General features: G+C 47.9%; 1 protein-coding gene across 3 annotated transcripts in view; it reads left to right on the top strand.

Moving 5' to 3' along the window:
• tmem163a (transmembrane protein 163a) overlaps positions 1-21,044 on the top strand; it is a 274,863-nt gene that overhangs the window by 243,455 nt on the left and 10,364 nt on the right. For all 3 annotated transcript variants that reach the window (XM_038789881.1, XM_038789882.1, XM_038789880.1), the window contains exon 7: positions 12,843-12,954. In XM_038789881.1, coding sequence (XP_038645809.1) covers positions 12,843-12,954 — 112 coding nt within the window. The remainder of the gene's footprint in view (positions 1-12,842; positions 12,955-21,044) is intronic.

The raw sequence follows: 21,044 nt of genomic DNA, 5'->3' as shown, positions 1-21,044 counted from the left end.
CATCACAAGTCAGTGGAATTTTAACTGCCCTCTAAAATGACCCATTAAGATTTTTCAAGAGTGGGCAATAAATTCTAACCTTGCCAGCAATGAAATATTTTTTTTTAAATTGGAAACTTTCATAAGCTTGACCAACTTGCCGTTGGAGATATGCCAAGTGACTTGCGGCATGTCTTTGTTTTCCTAGTTGAAACTACCTTTTAAAAAAGTTACATATTTGACATCAACATACTTCAGTATTAGTAAGATTTATTACTAACAGTAAGGTTAATTAGAGGGTGACATGGTGGCACAGTGGTTTACACTGCTGCCTTACGGCACTGAGGACCCGGGTTCAATCCCAACACCGGGTCACTGTCTGTGTGGAGTTTGCATTTCTCCCCGTGTCTGCATAGGACTCACCCCCACAACCCAAAGATGCGCAGGGTAGGTGGATTGGCCACACTAAATTGCCCCTTAATTGAACAAAAAAATAATTGGGCACTTTAAACTTATAAAAAGGTTAATTAGTATCAGTAAGGTTCGTTGGTATTTCTAAGGATTATTTCCAAAAGAATGGTTAACTAATAAATATAGAAATGACAGCACTGCTCCAACCTCTCGAGTGCACGTCCTGTGCTATGTGGGAACTCAAAGACATTTCCCATGCTTCAAAACAGTTGCAGCAGTTTGAGCACTGGGTTTCAGAACTTGAGCAGCAGCTGGTTCCACTTTGGCGCATCCATGAAGTTGAGAGCTTTGTGGATAGCACATTTATTGATGTGGTCAGCCAACAACTTGGGAGTATGCAGGAAGAGGGAATGGGTGACCGCTAGGCAGTCAAAACAAGCAGGCATGTACTGCAGGAGTCTCCTGAGTTCATTGCACTCACCCAACCAGTATTCAGCTCTGAATACTGATGAGAGTGATGGTTCACTTGCGCTGTGCAGCCAGAATCAAATTCATGGCGCCGTGGGTGGCTCAGCAGAACTGGTGGGGCGGGGGGAAGACTGGAAGAGCAATAGTGATAAGTGATTTGATAGAGGAATCCAGGATGGTGTGTCACCTTCCTAGTGCCAGGGTCAGGGATGGCAATGTGGGGCTGCACACCATCCTGAGGGGGAGAGTTAACAGACAGCAATTGTGTTCCACATTAGTACAAACAACATAAGCAGAAAGAGCAATGCAGTCCTGCAGTCAGCATGAAGGGAGGTAGGTAGGAAATTAGTAAGCATGATCTCAAAAGTGGTAATCTAGAAACATGGCCGGGATTCTCCGAGCCTCCACACCGCAATGGCATGGAGGCGGAGAAGGGCGTCAGACCCGCGATCGGGTCCGACGCCGTTCCCGTGATTTTCCGGGGACCGTTGAAAGAGACCCCACGGCGATTTTCCGCCGGCAACTGGCCGAATTCCCGTCGGCGTGGTTCACTCATGGTTCCACCCATCAGGCACTAGGAGTGGTGGCAGCAGACTCAGTCCACGGCCGTCCTGATGGGGGGGGGGGGGTGGGGGGATCCGGGAGGGGCCTCCAGGATGGCCAGGCCCACAACGGGGGGGGGGGGGCCACCAATCGGCGGGCGCGCATGATCTCGAGGAGGCCTATATTCACGGGGCTGGCCCGCTGTGTGGGTCAGCCATGTTGCGCAGGGCGGACGCCGCAGGCTGCCGCTGTGCGGATACGCGGACCTCCGACCGGAAGTGCAGGGCCCCGTATCGGCAGCAGGAGGTGGGTGGACTACTCCAGGCTGCAAGCCCTCTGCAAAATGGAGAATGACTCTGGACTTTCTCCAGGTAAGTCCAGAGTGATTTGCGCCCGTTTTATCGTGGGCGTGGGCACATAGGCCCATTATCAGAGAATTCCGCCCCCTGTGTATGAGGTCCAGGAGATGATATCAGAGAGGAATACTAAGGTGCACGGAATACTGGTAGAGATAGATGGCACTAGAATGTGGAGTAACAAGTTAATAGGTAAATGCAGAGTAAGGGAGAAAGTAATAAAGTCTAAATCAGGATTATCTTTTAAAAAAAATTTAGAGTGCCCAATTCATTTTTTCCAATTAAGGGGCAATTTAGCATGGCCAATCCACCTAACCTGCACATCTTTTGGGTTGTGGGGGCGAAACCCACGCAAACACGAGGAGAATGTGCAAACTCCACACAGGCAGTGACCCAGAGGTGGGATCGAACCTGGGACCTCGGCGTGTGAGGCAGCAGTGCTAACCACAGCGTCACTGTGCTGCCCTTTAAATCATGCATTTACGTGAAAGCAGAGAATGTAATAAATAAGATTGGTAAGTTGCAGGAGCAGATTGCCATGTGGCTATGATGTGGCTATAAAAGAGACCTGGCTTAAAGAAAGACAGGGCTGGGTGTTAAATATTCCTGGATGCAAGGTGTTCAGGAAGCGAAGAAAAAGGGGAAAGGTCATGGTATACATTAAGGAGAGCACTGCAATGCTTCAGAAAGAAGATGTCCCTGAGGATCGAGGACAGATTCCATTCGCGATGAGGAACAAAAAAGTTGCAATTACTTTGCTTGGCATAGGCTATTGTCCACCAACTAATGGGACAGAGGAATAAATTTGCAAAACGTTACAGGGAGGTACAAAATTATAGATTAATTATAAAGGGGACTTTAATTATCTGAATGTAGTCAGAGAAAGTAGTAGTGTAAAGAGCAGAGAAAGATAAGAGTTCCCAGTGTTCAGGAAATGCTTCTACAGTTGTATGCATGTTTCCAGTTCAACGAGAAAGAAAGCAAGACCTGGTCCGGGATTCTCCCCTACCTAGCGGGGCGGGGGGTCCCGGCGGGACGGACTGGCGTGAACCACTCCGGCGTTGGGCCTCCCCAAAGGTGCAGAATTCTCCGCACCTTTAGGGGCTAGGCCCGCGCCGGAGTGGTTACCGCTCTGCCGGCCGGCGCAAACAGCCTTTGGCGCCCCGCCAGCCGGGGCCGAAAGGCCTTCACTGGCCGGTGGAAGTCCGCGCATGCCCCTCGTTCTTGGAAATTTGGTAAGCAAATGGATCAAGTATTAGCAGGAGAAAATTTAGGGGACAGTGATCATTGTATCATAAGGTTTATGTTGGCAATGGAAAAGGACAAGGAACAGCGGGAGGTGGTGGTGTAGTGGTATTGTCAGTGGACTAGTAAACCAGAGACCCAAGTTCAAACCCTGCCACTGCAGGTGGATTCAATAATTTGAATTCAACAAAAAAAATCTGGAATTACAAGTCTAATGATGATGTGGAGATGCCAGCGTTGGACTGGGGTGAGCACAGTAAGAAGTCTTACAACACCAGGTTAAAGTCCAACAGGTTTGTTTCAAACACTAGCTTTTGGAGCACTGCTCCTTCCTCAGGTGAACAGGTAGGTTCCAGAAACATATATATAGACAAAGTCAAAGATGCAAGACAATATTTTGAATGCGAGCATTTGCAGGTAATTAAGTCTTTACAGATCCAGAGATCACTGTCGATTGTCGTAAAAACCCATCTGGTTCGCTGATGTCCTTAACTGGTCTGGCCGACATTTGACTCCAGACCCACAGTAATGTGGTTGACTCTTATCTGCCCCCTCAAGGGCAATTAGGGATGGGCAAGAAATGCTGGCACAGCCTGTGACACCCACATCCCTTTTACAAAACAAAAATTCTGGAGTAAAAATAACTAACTGGGGAAGAAGAATGAATCTGTGCTGAAAAATTGGAGTCAAATGTTGGCAGGAAAAAACCTTCAAAGAAAAGATAGTTTGAGCACTGTCAAATTATATTCCCTCGAAAGGAAAAGGAAGAGCCAACAGATCCAGTGATCCCTTGATGACATTTTGGCAGGTGTCAAACCCATGTCACAATTGGGATCCAGGTTGAATAGAGAGGGCTCAGCGAGGAGGTGATAAAGCAAATGTGAGAAGCAAAGGGAGATGATGAAAAAAGACTGGCAACCAACATAAAAGGGAATTGCAAAGTCTTATGTGGGCACACAAAGGGTAAAAGGGTGATAAAAGGAGGAGAAAGGATAATTATGGACCAAAAAGGGGATTTATACAGGTTGGATTGCATCTGTCTTTACTGAAGATGAAAATGCTACCCTGCTACATGGTGGACTTGCAAGTGGACCGGGGTGGGGGGCGGGGGGGGCAGCGCCCACGCTTGAGATTAGATGTGGGGTTGTTAGCAGACGAGGAGGTGTGTGAGGGGGTGAGGGCTGCCATTTGGGGGTATGTGGAGCTGAATGACACAGGTGAGGTATTGGTGGCCATGCTATGTGAGGTGCTTAAGGCAGTGGTCAGGGGGGAGATGACATCGATTTGGGTGCACGGTGACAGGATGGAGCGGGCAGAGATGGCAAGGCTGGTGGAGTAGATACTCGGAGGCCCCGGAAGCAGGCTTGTTGAAGGAGCAGCAGAAGCTCCAGAGTTCGGGTTGGTGTCCACGGGGAAGGCTGTGGGGCAGCTGCGGAGGGCCAGGGGGGCAGTGTGGGAATATGGGGAGAAGGCGAGCTGGACGTTGGCCCATCAACCCAGGAAGCAGGAGATGGTGAGGGAGATTGGAAAGGTGAAGGATGGGAGGGGAAGGGTGGTTCTGGACCCGGTGGGGCTGAATGGGGCATTTTAGTGGTTTTATAGGAAGCTATATGAGTCAGAGCCACTGGTGGGGGGAGAGAGAATGTGGTGATTTTGGGATGGTCTGGAATTCCCCAAAGTGGAGGAGGATTTAGTAGAGAAGTTGGACTGGTGGAAGTGCTGGAGTGTATGGGGGCGATGCAGGCAGGGAAGGCTCCGGGTCTGGATGGGTTCCTGGTAGAGTTTTATAAGATATTTTCGGGGGACCTGGGGCCCCTGCTGGTAAGGCCATATAATGAGATGAGGGAGAAGGTGGAGCTTCCCCCATGTGGCTGCGATATCCTTAATTCTGAAGAAGAATAAGGACCCAGAACAGTGTGGGTGTTAACGTCTGATCTTGCTGCTAAATGTGGATGCCACACTGCTGGCAAAGATCTTGGCCTCGCGGATCGAGGACTTCTGGGGGTGATAGGGGAGGACCAGACGGGATTTTTAAAGGGGAGGCATTTGTAGGTGAACTTCAGGCACTTATTAAATGTGATTATGATGCCCCTGCTGGGACAGGAGGTGGAGGTCACTATGGATGTGGAGAAAAGCTTTGATCGGGTAGAATGGAAATATTTGCGGCAAGTTCTGGGATGGTTTGGGTTTGGGCAGGTGTTTGTGGATTGGGTCCGGTTGCTGTATAGGGCACCGGTAGCAATTGTGAGGACAAATCAGGTGAGTTTGGGGTATTTTCGATTGCATAGTGGAACAAGGCAGGGATGCCCACTCTCCCCGTTGTTTTTCGCCCTGGCGATAGAGCCACAGGCAACGGCACTTAGAACATCAGGGAGTTTTAAAGGGATAATGGGGGGGGGGGGAGCATAGAACTTTGTTATACGCGGATGATTTGCTACTTTACATTTCAGACCGTTGGGTGGCATTAGGAGGATTATGAAAACCTTGGAGGAATTTGGTCGGTTTTCCGGGTGTAAATTAAACATGCAGAAAAGTGAAGTTTTACTGATTCAAGGCGACAGGAGGGGAGCTGGACAAGCTGCCGTTTAAAGTGGTGAGATGAATATTAGATAATTGGGCATTCAGTTGGCGCAGGGATGGGAGCATGGAATGGAGGGACTCGCGCCCGCTGAAACTGGGGGTGTGGGCAAGCGACCTCGCGGAATCCCTTGAGAGGGTCTATGCGGGGGGGGCGGGGGGTTCATCCAGATGGAAGCTGTTTATTGATTTCTTCAAAGATGGTTAAGACATCAGCAGTGTCTGTGTAGGCGAGGTGGTTATGGGGGTACAAATGGATGCAGGGGAACAGCAAGGAGGGTGAGGGGGTGGGTGTTACTTATTGGTTATGTGACTTCCTGTTTGTTGTCTTTTTCTTGGTTTTGGATTTTGTTTGATGTATACATTTATAAATGCCTTAATAAAAATATTTTCAGAAAAAGATTCCAAATTGGAGTACCAGTTTTAGTGTGACATAAACCGCAAAGCCTCCTGAACTTCCTGTCTCATTACTCTTCTGGATGGTCACCCATCTTTGAACGCTCAGGTGGCCAACTCCTTGAATGTACGATCCAAGAACTTCTCACCTTCCCTGATGCTGTGCAGTGACACCAGCTGCCCCTCAATCTCCGAAAGCTTGAGCTCGAACTCAAGCAGCTGGAGACACTTCCTGCACTCATCGTCCCCAAGGCACGCAAAGTGTCATCAAATTTCCACGTGCTGCTGGAATTGAAAGCAGCGGAAAAAAATCTCTATTTCCTTTTTTAGAATCTAATTAGCAAAATCTTAAAATTAGTAATTTTAAGTAATGCCTCTAGAACTGTTCTGTTACTATTCTTACTAATTCATTAATTGTTATGCTTATCCCATTAGAAAGGTTGGCTGTATATAAGGAGCAGGTAGGATGCACCCGTGGACACGGCGGGAAGCCAGGGTGGAAAATGCAGAAGTACAAGCCACACAATCTTTCAAATCTCTTTAGATATGAGAGAGGAGATGGTGCCAGAGGCTTGGAGAATTGCAAATGTTACATCCTTGTTCAAAAATAGTATTTATGAAATGAAATGAAAAATGCTTATTGTCACGAGTTAGCTTCAATGAAGTTACTGTGAAAAGCCCCTAGTCGCCACATTCCGGCGCCTGTTCGGGGAGGCTGGTACGAGAATTGAACCGTGCTGCTGGCCTGCCTTGGTCTGCTTTAAAAGCCAGTGATTTAGCCCAGTGTGTTAAACCAGCCCCAGTATTTAAAGAGAAACCCAGAAACTACAGGCCAGTAAGTTTAACTTCGGAGGTGGAATGGCTTTCAGAAGCAATAATTCATGATATAAATTTTTAAAAAAATGTAGAGTACCCAATTCATTTTTTTCCTTCCAATTAGGGGGCAATTTAGCATGGCCAATCGACCTTTTTGGGCTGTGGGGGGAAACCCACGCAAACACAGGGAGAATGTGCAAACTCCACACGGACAGTAACCCAGAGCCTGGATAGAACCTGGGACCTCGGCTCTGTGAGGCAGCAATGCTAACCACTGCACCATCGTGCTGCCCTATTCAGGATATAAATTAACAGTCGTTCAGACAAAGGTGGATTAATTACGGGAATTGTTAAATACAATTCGAATTTAACTAACTTGAATGAGTACTTTGGGAAGGTAACAGGGAATTGATAAAGGTAATTTAGTTGATGTGGTGTACATGGACTTCTGAAGGCGTTTGACAAAATGCCACAAAATAGCAAAGTTGAAGCCCATGGAGTAAAAGAGGAAGTGGCAGGAAGTTAGATGAGTGACAGGAAATGGAGAGTTGTGGTGAATGGATTTTTTTTCTGACATGAGAATGGTATATTGTAGGGTTCCCCAATGATCATAGATAGGCCTATTGCTTTTCTTGATATCTAACAATGACCAAGACTTGGGTGTACAGGGCACAGTTTCAAAATTTGCAGCTGACACAAAACTTCAAAGTATTGTCAACTGTGAAGAGGATAGTGATAGACCTCAAGACGCAATCGACAAGGTGGTGGAATGGATGGAGATGTGACAAATTAAATTAAATGCAGAGAAATCTGAACTGATATATTTTGGAAGGAAGAATGAGGAGAAGTGAGGTGAAAAAGTGAGTGACTACCCTTGACATCAAGGCCACATTTGCAGAATGTGGCAGCAAGGGGTCCGGGCAAAACTGGAGTCAATGGGAATTTCAGGGAAAACTCTGTACTAGTCGGCATCATACCTAGAACCCTGCTGGTTGTTGGAGGTCAGTCACCTCATCCCAGGGCATCATTACTTGCGTTCCAATCAATGGCCATCCCTTCATCATAAGGTCAGAAGAGGGGCTGCTCGCTATGATTGTACAATGTTCATCTTCATTCGCAGGTCCGTGCCAACATGCAGATAAACCTATACAATATTCAGGCCTGGGCTGGAAAGCACCACCCAAGTGCCAGGCAATGACCACCTCCTACAAAAATAAATCTACCCATCTTTCCTTGACGTTCAATGGCATTACCATCGCTGAATCCAAACTGTCAACATCCTGGGTGTTCCTATTGACTGGAAACTGAATAGGATCAGCCGTATACATACAGTGGCTACAGGAACAGGTCAGAGATTGGGAATTCTGTGGAGAGTAATTTACCTCTTGACTCCCCAAAGCCTGTCCACCATCTACAAAGCACAGGTCAGGTGTGTGTTGGAATACTCTCCACTTGTCTGGATGAGTGCAGCTCCAACAACACTCTAGAAGCTCAACACGATCCAAGCCAAGGCACCCCGCTTGATCAGCACCCTACCCACCACCTTCAGCATCCACTCCCTCCACCACCAATGCACAGTGGCAGCAGTGTGTACCATCTATAAGACGCAATGTAACAGCTCATCAAAGCTCCTTCCACAGCAACTTTTAAACCTGCAACGCCTACCAGCTGGAAGGATAAGGGTAGCAGATGCGTGAAACACCATGAACAGCAAGTTCCCCTCCAAGCCACACACCAGGTAGGAGTTAGAAATGCTAAAAGGGGTCATGAAATGCAATTGGCAAACCGGATTAAGGAAAATCGGAAGGCGTTTTGTGCATATGTAAAGAGCAAGAGGGTAGCCACAGAAAGGGTTGGTACATTCAAGGATATTGGAGGGAATCTATGTATGGAACCAGAGGAAATGGGAGAGATTAAATTAATACTTTGCCTCAGTATTCACCAAAGACAAGGAATTGGTGGATGAGGAGTATAGGGTAGAGTGTGTAGATATTCCGAATCATGTTGATATTAATAAAGAGATGTTGGGCATCTTAAAAAGTATTAAGGTAGATAAGTCCCCAGGGCCTGATGAGATCCATCCCAGAAAACTGAGGGAGACAAGGGAGGAAATTGCTGGGGCCATTACAGTAATCTTTGTATCCTCATTGGCTACAGGTGAAGTTCCAAAGGACTGGGGAGGAGCCAATGTTATTCCATTGTTTAAGAAGGGCAGCAGGGATAATCCAGGAAATTATAGGCCAGTGAGCCTTACGTCAGTGGCAGAGAAATTATTGGAAAAGATTCTTAGAGATAGGATTTACTCACATTTGGAAACAAATGGACTTATTAGTGATGGACAGCATAGTTTTGTGAAGGAGAGATCATGCCTCACTAATTTGATCGGGTTTTTCGAGGAAGTGACAAAGATGATAAATGAGGGAAAGGCAGTAGATATTGTATACATGGACTTCAGTAAAGCCTTTGACAAAATACCTCATGGTAGACTGGTACAAAAAGGTGAAGTCACATGGGATCAGAGGAAAGCTGGCAAGTTGGATACAGAACTGGCTTGGACACAGAAGACAGAGCGTAGCAGTAGAAGAGTGCCTTTCTGAATGGACAGTAGAAGGGTGCTTTTATGAATGGAAGGTTGTGGCTAGCGGCATTACAGAGGGATCAGTTCTGGGGCCTTTGTTGTTCATGGTGTATATAAATGATTTGGAAGAAAATGTAGTTGGTCTGATTAGTAGGTTCGTTGATGACACAAAAATTGGTGGAGTTGCGGATAGTGAAGAGGATTGTCAGATGATACTGCAGAATATAAACTGGTTGGAGTCTTGGGCAGAGGAATGGCAGATGGATTTTAATCCGGACAAGTGTGAGGTAATGCACTTTGGAAGGTCCAATGCATGTAGGAATTACACAAGAAATGGTAGAACTCTCGAGTACTGACGGGCAGAGAGATCTGGGCGTGCATCACCACCAATCACTGAAAGTGGCAAAGCATGGATAAGATGGTCAAAAGGCATAGGGCATGCTGCCCTTCATCGGTCTGCGCATTGAATATAAAAATTAGCAAGTCATGTTGCAGCTGTACAGGACCTTAGTTAGGCCTCATTTGGAGTATTATGTCCAATTCTGTTCGCCACTCTACCAGAAGTATGTGGATGCTTTGCGAGGGTACTGAAGAGATTTACTAGGATGTTGCCTGGTATGGAGGGCATTAACTATGAGAAGAGGTTAGATAAACCCGGTCTGTTCTCACCGGAACTGCAGAGGTTGAGAGGCAACCTGATAGAGGTTTACAAGATTATGAGTGGCATGGACAGAGTGGATAGTTAGATGCTCTTTCCTAGGGTGGGACATAGGTTTAAAATGCACAGGAAACGTTTAGAACAGATGTGTGAGGCAAGTTTTTTACACAAGAGGGTGGTAAATATATGGAACGGGCTGCCTGGGGAGGTGGTGGAAGCAGGTACAATAGCGGCATTTAAGGGACATCTAGACAAATATATGACTAGGGTAGGAATGGAAGGATATGAACTCCATAAGTCCATGTGGTTTTAGTTTAGGCAGGTGCGATGGTTGATGCAGGCTTGGAAGGCCGAAGGGCCTGTTCCTGTGCTATATTGTTCTTTGTTCATCCTGATTTGGCACCACATCATCATTCCTTCACTGGTACTAGGTCAAAATCCTGGATGTCCTGTCCTGACAGCACTCTGGATGTATCTACACCACATGGACCGAATTGGTTCAAGAAGGCAGGTCGTCGCCGCCTTCTCAAAGGCAATTAGGGATGGACAGTAAATGCTGGTCTAGCCAATGACGCCCACGTCACATGAAATAATAAAATAAAAGGTACAATTCTAATGGGAGTGCAGGAACAGAGAGATATGCACACAAATAATTTAAGGTGGCAGGGCAGATTGAGAATGTGGTTAAAAAGGTATATGGGAAAGGCAGCAAGTACAAAAGCAAGTAAGTTATGATGAACATGCACTCGTTTGGCTTTGACAGGAGTATTGTGCCCAGTTCTGGGAACCACACTTTAGGATGGGTATGAAGGCTTTAGGGAGGATGCAGAGAAGGTTTCTGAGAATGGTTCCAGGGATAATGGACTTCAGTTACATAGATGGATTGGAGAATCATAGAATTTACAGTGCAGAATGAGACCATTTGGCCCATCGAGTCTGCACTGGCCCTTGGAAAGAGCACCCCATTCAAGCCCACACCTCCACCCTATCCCTGTAACCCAGTAACTCCACCCAACCATTTTGGACACTAAGGGCAATTTGCATGGCTAATCCACCTGACCTGCACATCTTTGGATGTGGGAGGAAACTGGAGCTTCCGGGGGAAACCCACGCAGACACGGAGAGAATGTGCAGACTCCACATGGGGAGAATGTGCAGACTCTACACAGACAGTGATCCAAGTGGGAATCGAACCTGGGACCCTAGTGCTGTGAAGCAAATGTGCTAACCACTGTGTTGCCCAGAAGCTGGGGTTGTCCTATGAGAAGAGGGGATTGAGAGAAGATTTGCCATATATGTCCAAAATCATGATGCCTGGACAGAGTAGATATTAATCACATTGCTGTTCCCGATGAGAAAAAGGTCAAGAATGAGAGGACACATATTTCTGGTGAAAAAACCAGTAGCAATATGCAAAAGAATCTTTTTACACAGTGAGCTGTGAGGATCGAAAATGCACCGCCTGAGTGTTCAGATTTAATCATGACTTTTAAAAGGGACTTAGATAAGCAGCTGAAGAGAAACCTTCTCATGGCTACTGTGACAGGGCAGGGGAAAAAGACTAGTTGAGTTGATCTTGTAGAGAACCAATGGGCTGAATGGCCTCCTTCTATGTTGTAACCATTCTATGACTCAATGGGCTGGATTTTACAGCCTGCCACCAGGTGTGTTTCCGGCACAGGGGGAAGTAAAATATGTTGGGTGCCCAGCCCACCCCTCGACGTGTTCCCCATATATTCAGGAGTGGGTAAGTTGACCACTAGGCTCCCTGCACTTAGGCCGATTGAGGAAAATGCTGGCACTGTCAGGTGGGTCAGAGTGCAAAGATCATTTTTTGAAGTGGCTTTTTTGAAAGGGTGTGAATGAAGCGGGGTGGGGGTGGGGGGGGGGGGGGGGGGTGAGCAGGGAGGAGAACAACCCACTCTGTTCCTCTCTTGGCTTCCCTATTCCTCACCACCCTAAAATCCCAGGACCTATCTGTCTCTGGCCACCATAATCAGCTTCATGACGATTCCTTGCAATTCCAGCAATGCCTACTTCTGGGTTCTTCGGTGGGGGGGGGGGGGGGGGGGGGGGGGTGCAGTGGTTTGGAGGTCAGACCCTCAGCCTGTTTAGTCCGTCCCAAGCATGTTGTTGCTGCAGGACAGTCTTATAAACTGCAGTCTGTTAAGAACCATTTTCCTTTTGGGGTGTGGTGAGGGACCACCGAAGAAGGTGGAGGGGTGAGCAGTCCGTGTCCCCATAAAATGCAGATTCTATCAATATAGCAAAAGATATTTTAGGTTTCCAGTTGTCTCTTTGATTTACTTGTCTACACTGCTCATCTCTTGGCAATCCTAGATGCTCATTTAGATGGGGATTATTTCTACTTACCTGAGATTGTGTAGAGTTCAGAAGATTTGGAATACCTCATAAATGGGCTTCTGCATACGCATGAGTGTTTCCCATTTCCCCAATTCCCAGTTTACCTTGGATTGCTCTTCATTTCTTGCAATGTTGAAAGCAGTATTATTTCTGTTCTTACAATGCAATCGGCATGTGTTTTGCTTTTTGACAGAAGTCCAGGTTTTAAAGAATCCATTTTACGCATGTTTTAGCAGTGACAGCTGAAGGCAAAAGCCACCTGGATTGAAGTGGTTGTCACAAGACTTACATTTTTGTTTCTGGTTAATGACACCATTCTACGTTATAAATGTTGTTGACAGAAACAAATGCCTCTGGATTCTCAGTGACATTCTCGTCATGGGTCTGAATGTAAACAAGCTACATATTGGTACAATTGGCTATTACACTGAAACATGTATTCTTCTTTTAGGACGATTTCCTTTTTAGCGTTTCCATCATTAGTGGAATACTCTGCAGTATATTGTCTGTGGTCAAGTTTATGCTTGGTAGAGTCCTCACAAGCAAAGCCCTGATAACTGATGGTGAGTATTAACACTTGATTGACATAATCTTCTGATATATGGTTAATTAAAATGTTTTACAACAAAATGATCATAGAATTCCATGGGAGAAGTAAGGTAAGGTTACGGTGCACTGGAAATTATTGCAGCCAATAAACATCATTACTGAAAGTATATCAATGGAATCGTAAGAAATTATAGCACTTGGTTCATACCACTTGGTTCATCTCACTTCTGTCAGTGGCAGCTCCTGGTTTATTCCCGTTTTCCAGAACTTTTTATATTCATTCCTTTTGAATACCTGCTGTTAATAAAAGTAATTAAATTTTTTACATAAATCACAATCGAGGAAGGACTAAAACATTTCCAAATCCTACCCAGAATTTCAGCATTATAATGTTAAACTGTGCAATAAAATCTTACATTCATGTCGAGCCTTTGAAGTAGGAAAATGTTCTCGGGCACTTCACAGAAGAGTAATCAGATATAATCCTGCAAACAATCCATCGACCCAGCTCTTCAAGCACCACCTGTCTATCCTCTATGTAACAGTCTGCAGAACGTGCAATGGATTTATCAGCCATCTCAGAACCCATTGAATGTGGGAGCAAAGTCATGATCAGTTTCGACGGTCTATCCAATCAGATATATATTGACACTGAGCCAAAGGAGAAATTGAAATGTATTACTACATATTTGTAGTCAGTAGAGTGTTTTAATGGAGGGAGTATGGGGAGATGTGGTGAGGTTTATGGAGGGAATTCTAGAATCTGGACAGCTAAATTCACAGCCACTGATGTTGGGGCAAAGGATGTCAGGGATGGGCAAGAGGCCAGAATTGAAGAATTGCAGAGTTTTTCAAGTCCACGTTTTTGGAAACAAAGGTTACTTACAGAAGGTTGGCAGATGACACTTTTGTCATTTTCAAATTCCCTTGCTAAAGATGTCAATACAATGAGATCAATGCTTCTACAAAGACGAGCATTTTCAGACCACAGGGAGTTTAAAGTCTCAACAGGTTTCATAGCGTCCTGTTCTTAGGATAGGCTTTGCCATGAATTATTTAGGTTGACCCAGACAGAACAATTGTACAGTGCAACACAGAGTGCACGTGGAATTTTAGGGGAGGAAGGCATTCAGGCCTATGAAGGGGAAGGCGGCTACAGGACAGGGCAGTCACCAACGTGGAGGCTGGCGGACACTGCAGAGGTTCCACCGGGTTCCACTTGGAGTACATTTCAAATGGGAGTTGTTATTGCCTTACTGAATGGCCCATCCCTCCTCCTGACCACATGTCCATTGTCCCGCAGGTCCTCCAGCCGACAGCGCCGGCCCATCCTGGGTGATTCCCTCTCCAGCCTCCCAGGAGAACACCTCGGAGGAGAGCTCCAAGGAATCATAGAAGCATAGAATTTACAGTGCAGAAGGAGGTCATTCGGCCCATCAAGCCTGCACCAGCCCTTGGAAAGAGCACCCTACCTAAGCCCACACCTCCACCCTATCCCCGTAACCCCACCTAACCCAACCTTTTTGGACACTAAGAGCAATTTAGCATAGCCAATCCACCTAACCTGCACATTTTTGGACTGTGAGAGGAAACCGGAGCTGCCGGAGGAAACCGGAGCTGCCGGAGGAAACCGGAGCTGCCGGAGGAAACCGGAGCTGCCGGAGGAAACCGGAGCTGCCGGAGGAAACCGGAGCTGCCGCAGGAAACCGGAGCTGCCAGAGGAAACCGGAGCTGCCGGAGGAAACCCACGCACACACGGGGAGAATGTGCAGCAACTGTGCTAAGCACTATGCTGACGTGCTGCCCGACACGATCGAGGCATCACAGCTATCATCCCCAACCTCCGGCAATGCGTGGCACCGAGACCAACAACACCGCGAGGTGCCAACCGCAGTGGACAGCCTGGTGCACAACATCGGCACCATGAATGGAGGTGTCCAAGGCACTGTGCAGTCAGTCACGGCCATGGCTGACTATCTTGACAGACTGTCTACCTCGCTGGGGGATGTCACCCAGTACCAGGGATGTCCCGTTCTGTGGGAATGTCCCGTTCTCAGATGGGCATGACCGAGGCGCTACGGGGCTTGTCCCAGTCGCAGATGGAAATTGCCAAGGCACTGCAGAGCATGGCCCAATCACTGAAGAGCATTATCGGAGGAGTCGACACGAAGGTGCAGACCATGGGGAGCCACCAGGGCTGGCAGAGCAGATGATGCAGCGGCAGCCGGGGCTCGAACCAGCTGCCTCTCCTCATGGTGAACCCTAAGGCCCTATGGGCACCGAGCAGGAGGAGGAGACCCCAACCCAGACCTGTCCCATGGAGTAGCAGCGGTGGCCACCAGCTCCCCCATATTCCATCCCTCTGATGAGGCTGCCCCTTGAAGTCAGCACACGGGACAGGCAGGTATGGTTACCGACAAGAGAGCCGGGGCCCTCTGACCCCAGAGGATGCTCGCCAGGGGCATTGAAGGCCACAGGACGTGGTAAGTGGCTTGCTCCCTCCAGTTCATAACATTTAAGAACATCCAACCTTCATCCCTTTTCTGAATGTGAATCCCCCCCCCCCCCCCCCCCCCCCCCCGTTGATTCTCCTGAACCCATTCCATCACCTGCTGTTTATTGGTGGGCAGCCTTTGTCTGAGCAAATTTTTATGGCTCCATAATGCCTGTTTTTGGTCAGACAGGATTGAAATGAGACTCAAATTATCTATTTCAACGGCAACAAGGCGGCATGGTGGCGCAGTGGTTAGCACTGCTGCTTCACAAGCACTGAGGACCCGTGTTTGATCCCAGCCCTGGTTACTGTCCGTGTGGAGTTTGCACATTCTCCGTGTGTCTGGGTGGGTCTCACCCCCACAACCCAAAGATGTGCAGGATAGGTGGATTGGCCACTCTTTTGAGGTCCACCAACAAAACAGAAGAAAGGAAACTAACCTAGGGACAAAGCGCCTGTTAGGGGCACTGTCCGAACGTAACATAGGTCAACGAAAACTTAAAAACATCAAATGAGAGTTCAATTTAAAGGTCAATAAAGCACCCCAAACTCTGCAGTGCCCACAGGGCAAAGAAGACCTCAATGGTGCCCATGGACACTGGGTTTCTAGAGAGACCCGGCCGCGAATGTAGCCACGGAAGAGGGGTAGACAGTCCATTCGGATGACCCCCTCGGTCGCTCACTGCCTGGACCTATAAATGGCCTGCTTCGCCAAGTCCAGGAGCAGGTTCACAAGGATGTCCTCCACCTTCCCTGCCCCTCTTCGCACCAGGTGCCAGTCGATCAGGAGCATGTGGCTGAAATGCAAACAAAACTTCAAAAAAAGATTTGTCAGAAAACTAAAAAGGAAACTAAAAAGTAACACTTAAGATAGACATGGTCCACGGACTCCACAAGGCCGCAAAAATGGCAGGCCTCCTGGGAGTCCGTGGACCGATGCAATCAGCGATTTTACGGCACTGCTGCATGCAACACCCTCCACCCAGGTCCCCAAGATTGAAGGGGAGGACTCATCTATAGAGGGACCTCCAGTGGGGACCTCTGCCACCAGATGGCAACAAGGCATGGCATGACGTGTACGGGCGAGGGTAAGGAGGTGAAGGGTGTGCAGATGCAGCCCGTACAGGAAATCCCTCCGCGCAATGCGAAAAGGCACGGAGAGCATTTCCGCGATATGGTCAGGAATGTGGGGCACCACCCCGAGGTAGGTGTCGGGACCTGGGGCCAATGTGGCATTCCGTTCGGGCAAGGGTTCGCCCAGACGAGATACCACTGCGCATCTGTGCATCCTCCAGACCACGAGTGCCATCGCGTCTGAGCATGACGGTTTTTAGGTATCGGATGGCACTGGCTGCGAGCCGGACATCCACCGCCATGCGTTGTGCTAACCCGTGGGGTGTTATCCAGCCCACTCCTCCATGACCCAGCACGTCCCGATCCTGGTCACCCCGGCAGCCACAGCTCGCTCCTCAGCCAGCCACTCGAAATGGTATTGGTAGAGGTGTGGATTCTTGGGTAGCAGCTCCTGCCAACAGCCACCACTCCGAGCGGGGTGGGGGCTGCGGTGTGTGGCAACTATGCTTCAGACTTTGAGTAGGTCATGATAAAATATGGGCAGCCTGAGGAGCATAGGCATTCACAAAGTGAAGTACCTCACCCCCATCGTGGACAGTGAGGTGCTTCATCCTGCGTGGCACTGGTTCCTTAACCCCCAAGATCTCTGGCTCTAAATGTGGGGCCAACAGGATATCCACCCCACTAAACGTGAGGTCAGGTACCTCATGTAGACTCCCCTCATCACTTCAGAAACACGTGGCTTTGTCTCCTGGAGTGGTGGGTTTCTTGTAGGAAGCACGCTGTATACTTTCCGTGTCGGAAGTTCTGGAACCTGCGGAGAGCGTCCCTGCTGCGGTTGATTTCTAGGTTGGCTGTGGTCACCTCCATGTCAGCAGTAAAATGCCATCTTCAGTCACCTTTTTAATGCTCAGAGGGCGCAGACGAGCACGCTTCCGTCCGCGCCCTCTAAGGGCGCAGAGGAGTGCATTTCCCTCCACTTCCTCCGGAGTCCAATGATGAAAGACTTCAGTCAGCACAGCTTAGTCACATTTGCATAATTTCCCACCTCTTTAAGGTAGGCACGGGAAGACTTAATGAGCAGCGCTATGTCTGACCACCAGTCGAGAACTAGCAACGCTGGGTTTCGGCAATCGCGGTTGGCATACAGAAAATCCCAGCCAAGAAAAAGTGGCGCCACCTCCGAGCATACCTCCCTCCCCCAGTGGTTGGAGGTGGGGTAGGAGGAGCTCTGTACGGAGGTAGGGCGGGACATTGGAGAGTATGATCCTCTCGGCGGTGGCTTCAAGGGAGTCCACGCCACATAGGTCTCGTCCACCATGAGCCCCTATTCAAGGGCGAGGTGGACCGCCCACTCGGCCCTCAGGAAAAACATGACCAAACGAAAGGTGACCACAATGGCCGAGGGGCCGGCGATCCCGGGGGTGAGTGTAGTACTTGACCCACAGTTTATGGGTTAACAACCGGAAGGATGGTAGGGCTGCAGGAATAGTGGATGTCGAAGAGGCCACCACTTGGTGACCTGTCCCGCCACCGGCATAGGTGGAGTGGCCATCGGGGCAAGTGCCATGCCCACCCCTATTGGCTTTGACTTGTTGGAGTTGATTGGAAATAGACAGTGGGGGGAAGTTAGGGGAAGAGTGATTTTGGGACAATGTACTCCCCCCCAAGGAAGGTATGCGGAGGAACGAGGGAAGGAAGGGAAGAGGGAGCAAGGAACACAGCAGGAGGAGGAGGAGGATAGCGACACAGGAGGGTGGGGCATTGGGGATTGCCTGAGGTGGGAGACTCCTGAGATTTCAGCCCAGAAGGGGGTGCTGCGAAAACACAGTCCATGCTCCTACCCTAGGGCGGCCACACCGATGTAAGTAGGTGCTGATTTGCGAGGTCTTCAGCTTGAGTTGGGCTCAGCAAAAACAGTCTGTACTCCCACCTTGGAACGGCCAGACCGTTGCAATCCAAAGTCCTCCCTGCCAAAAGAAGCCGCTGGTGAATGAGGACTTCCGCCTGGGAGGGGTTCAGCAAACGCACTTTTCACTGGATCGCCTTGTCCTGGAACAAGCACACCTGATGGAGGGAGGAATGATGGAGGAAGGAAGGCTTCGTCCTTGCCGAAGGCAGATGTTGATGGTTGGGAGAACCGGGCTGGGCAGGGCCCTCAGGCCTGGAGGGACCCAGCAAACGGGCAGTCCAAAGGGCTCCGTTCCCACTTTGGTGTTGAAGTCTCCTTCTTCTTGTCCTTCTTTCCTCCCTTCCCTCACTTCTTTCTCCAGGCAGCACAGCAGCAACCAGCACTGGAAACATGCAGCAAACTGAGCAGGAACAACAGAGAGAGAGCAGCAGCAGCCACTCTCCACAACAGCAACACAACCTCACAACACCAAAGTCTGCAATGGGAGTGCCGTCTTCGGATTGGCCATGCTAAATTGCCACTTAATTGGAGAAAAAAAATAATTGGGTAATCTAAATTTTTTTTTTTTTAATTTCAATGGCAACAGATGAGCTACCAATTCACCTCACCATCTGGTTGCCTAAAAGCCACCAAACGTTAAACTCAGGGCCATGGTTATGCAGCATCATCTATAGAATTATTCTTAACCGGGAGTAAGATGAAACACTGCCATTACTGCAGCCAGTAAGGCAGTTGGAATGCAATATACAGATGTTATCATGAAAGCAGAAGTAGAGAAGCAGTTGAGGCTGATGTGAATTGGTGTTGGGTGATATTAGTCTTGATGTGCAGGGCACAATTTCAGAATTTTCAGATGACACAAAACTTGGAAGTATTGTGAACTGTGAGGAGGATGGTGGTAGATTTCAAGAGAATATGGACAAGCTGGTCGAATGGCTGGACACGTGGCAAAACAACACTTATTGCAGAGAAGTGATACATTTTGGTAAGAAGAACAAGGAATATCAAAATACAGGGTGCACTTCTAAACAGGCTGCAGGAGCAGAGGGGCCTGGGGATATATGTATACAAATCCTTGAAGGTAGCTAGGCAGTTTAATAAAGAAGGCATACACAATCCTGGGCTTAACATAGGCATACAATACAAAAACATGGATGCTCTAGTGAATCTTTATAAAGCACTAGTTCAACTCAACTGTGCCTGATTCTGGGCACCACACTCATTACAGAGGGTGCAGTAAATATTTACGAAAATGGATCTGGGGATGAGAGACTTAATTTATGAGGATGGATTGACAGAGCTGATCTGCTCGCTTCAGAGAAAGTTCAGAAGAGATTTGATTGAGAACTTCAAAACCGTGAGGTATCTGGATAGAGTAGTCAGAGATAAATTATCCCCATTGGCAGCAAGGTCAAGGACCAGAAGACACTAGTTTAAAGTGATTGGCAAAAAAACCCACTGACGAAATGAGAAAAAACTTTTTTTTTTACACAGTGCCGAGGTAGGAGCTATAGTGAAAGGTCCTGGAGTGGGACTAGCTGAGTTGCTCTTGCTGAGAACTGATACAGACATGATGGGATTTGATTCTATGATTTTATGACTCCAGCAGAGAGCTGTTGGAGAAAAGTATAGTGATCAATGGTGTCAATGTCATTATTAATTCTGATCACAGCACTTTCTGTGATGTGGGTAAGAGATAGGACCGATTTGAAGAGTCTCAATCAAAGCTGGTGCAAAGAGATGAAAATGAAATTGTGAGGCAATGAGCTATGTTTCATGACCTTGAAAAGAAGAGGAAGATTGATAGGAGTTGGAAAGGATAGAAAGGCCGGCACATTTTTAATGATAGTAATGATAATGCTGATTCTGAAGGAAGTGGGTTCATACTGATGACAGGGTAGCGTAAATCTGAGGAGATGAAGTTGGGTAGCCAGGGAGCTATATCATAGGAAGGGATTGAGGCACTATATGATGGGTTTGATTGAAGGATATAAGACGTGCACCGACCTAACTGGGAGCAGAGTGCTACAGGATATTTAGTGGCAAAATGTGTGCATGTTGAGAATGAGGAAACATAAGAATAGTGAATTTGTTAAGATTTCTAGAAAGGTTGCTCTATCTAAACATTTATAATTTCATGTTTGATAGCAAGGAAAGTTTATGTTGGGCAGAATCTATAATAATCTGTATTAGTGTCACAAGTAGGCTTACATTAACACTGCAATAAAGTTACTGTGAAAATTCCCTAGTTGCCACACTCCAGTTCGGGTACTTGGAGTGAGAATTCCGAATGTCCAGTTCACCTGACAGCACATCTTTTGGGAATTGTGGGAGGAAACCGGAGCACCCAGAGGAAACCCACGCAGACACTGGGAGAACATGCAGACTCCCCAGACAGTGACCCAGGCCAAGAATCAAACCTGGGACCATGGCGCTGTGAAGCAACAGTGCTAACTATTGTGCTACGGTGCCTTATCAGCCACAATAGGCAGTTTTAGAGGCAGGTGTTCTGGGCATGGTAAAGATGCACACAGAACATCTAGTTCTTTGACTGGTAAGATAGTTTAGAACAAAGAACAATATGGCACATGAACAGGGCCGCCCTCCAAGCCTGAACCGGTCTT

This window comes from Scyliorhinus canicula, chromosome 2 (assembly GCF_902713615.1).
Source record: "Scyliorhinus canicula chromosome 2, sScyCan1.1, whole genome shotgun sequence".
Lineage (NCBI taxonomy): Eukaryota > Metazoa > Chordata > Chondrichthyes > Carcharhiniformes > Scyliorhinidae > Scyliorhinus > Scyliorhinus canicula.
This window is presented reverse-complemented; position numbering and strand designations above follow the sequence as displayed.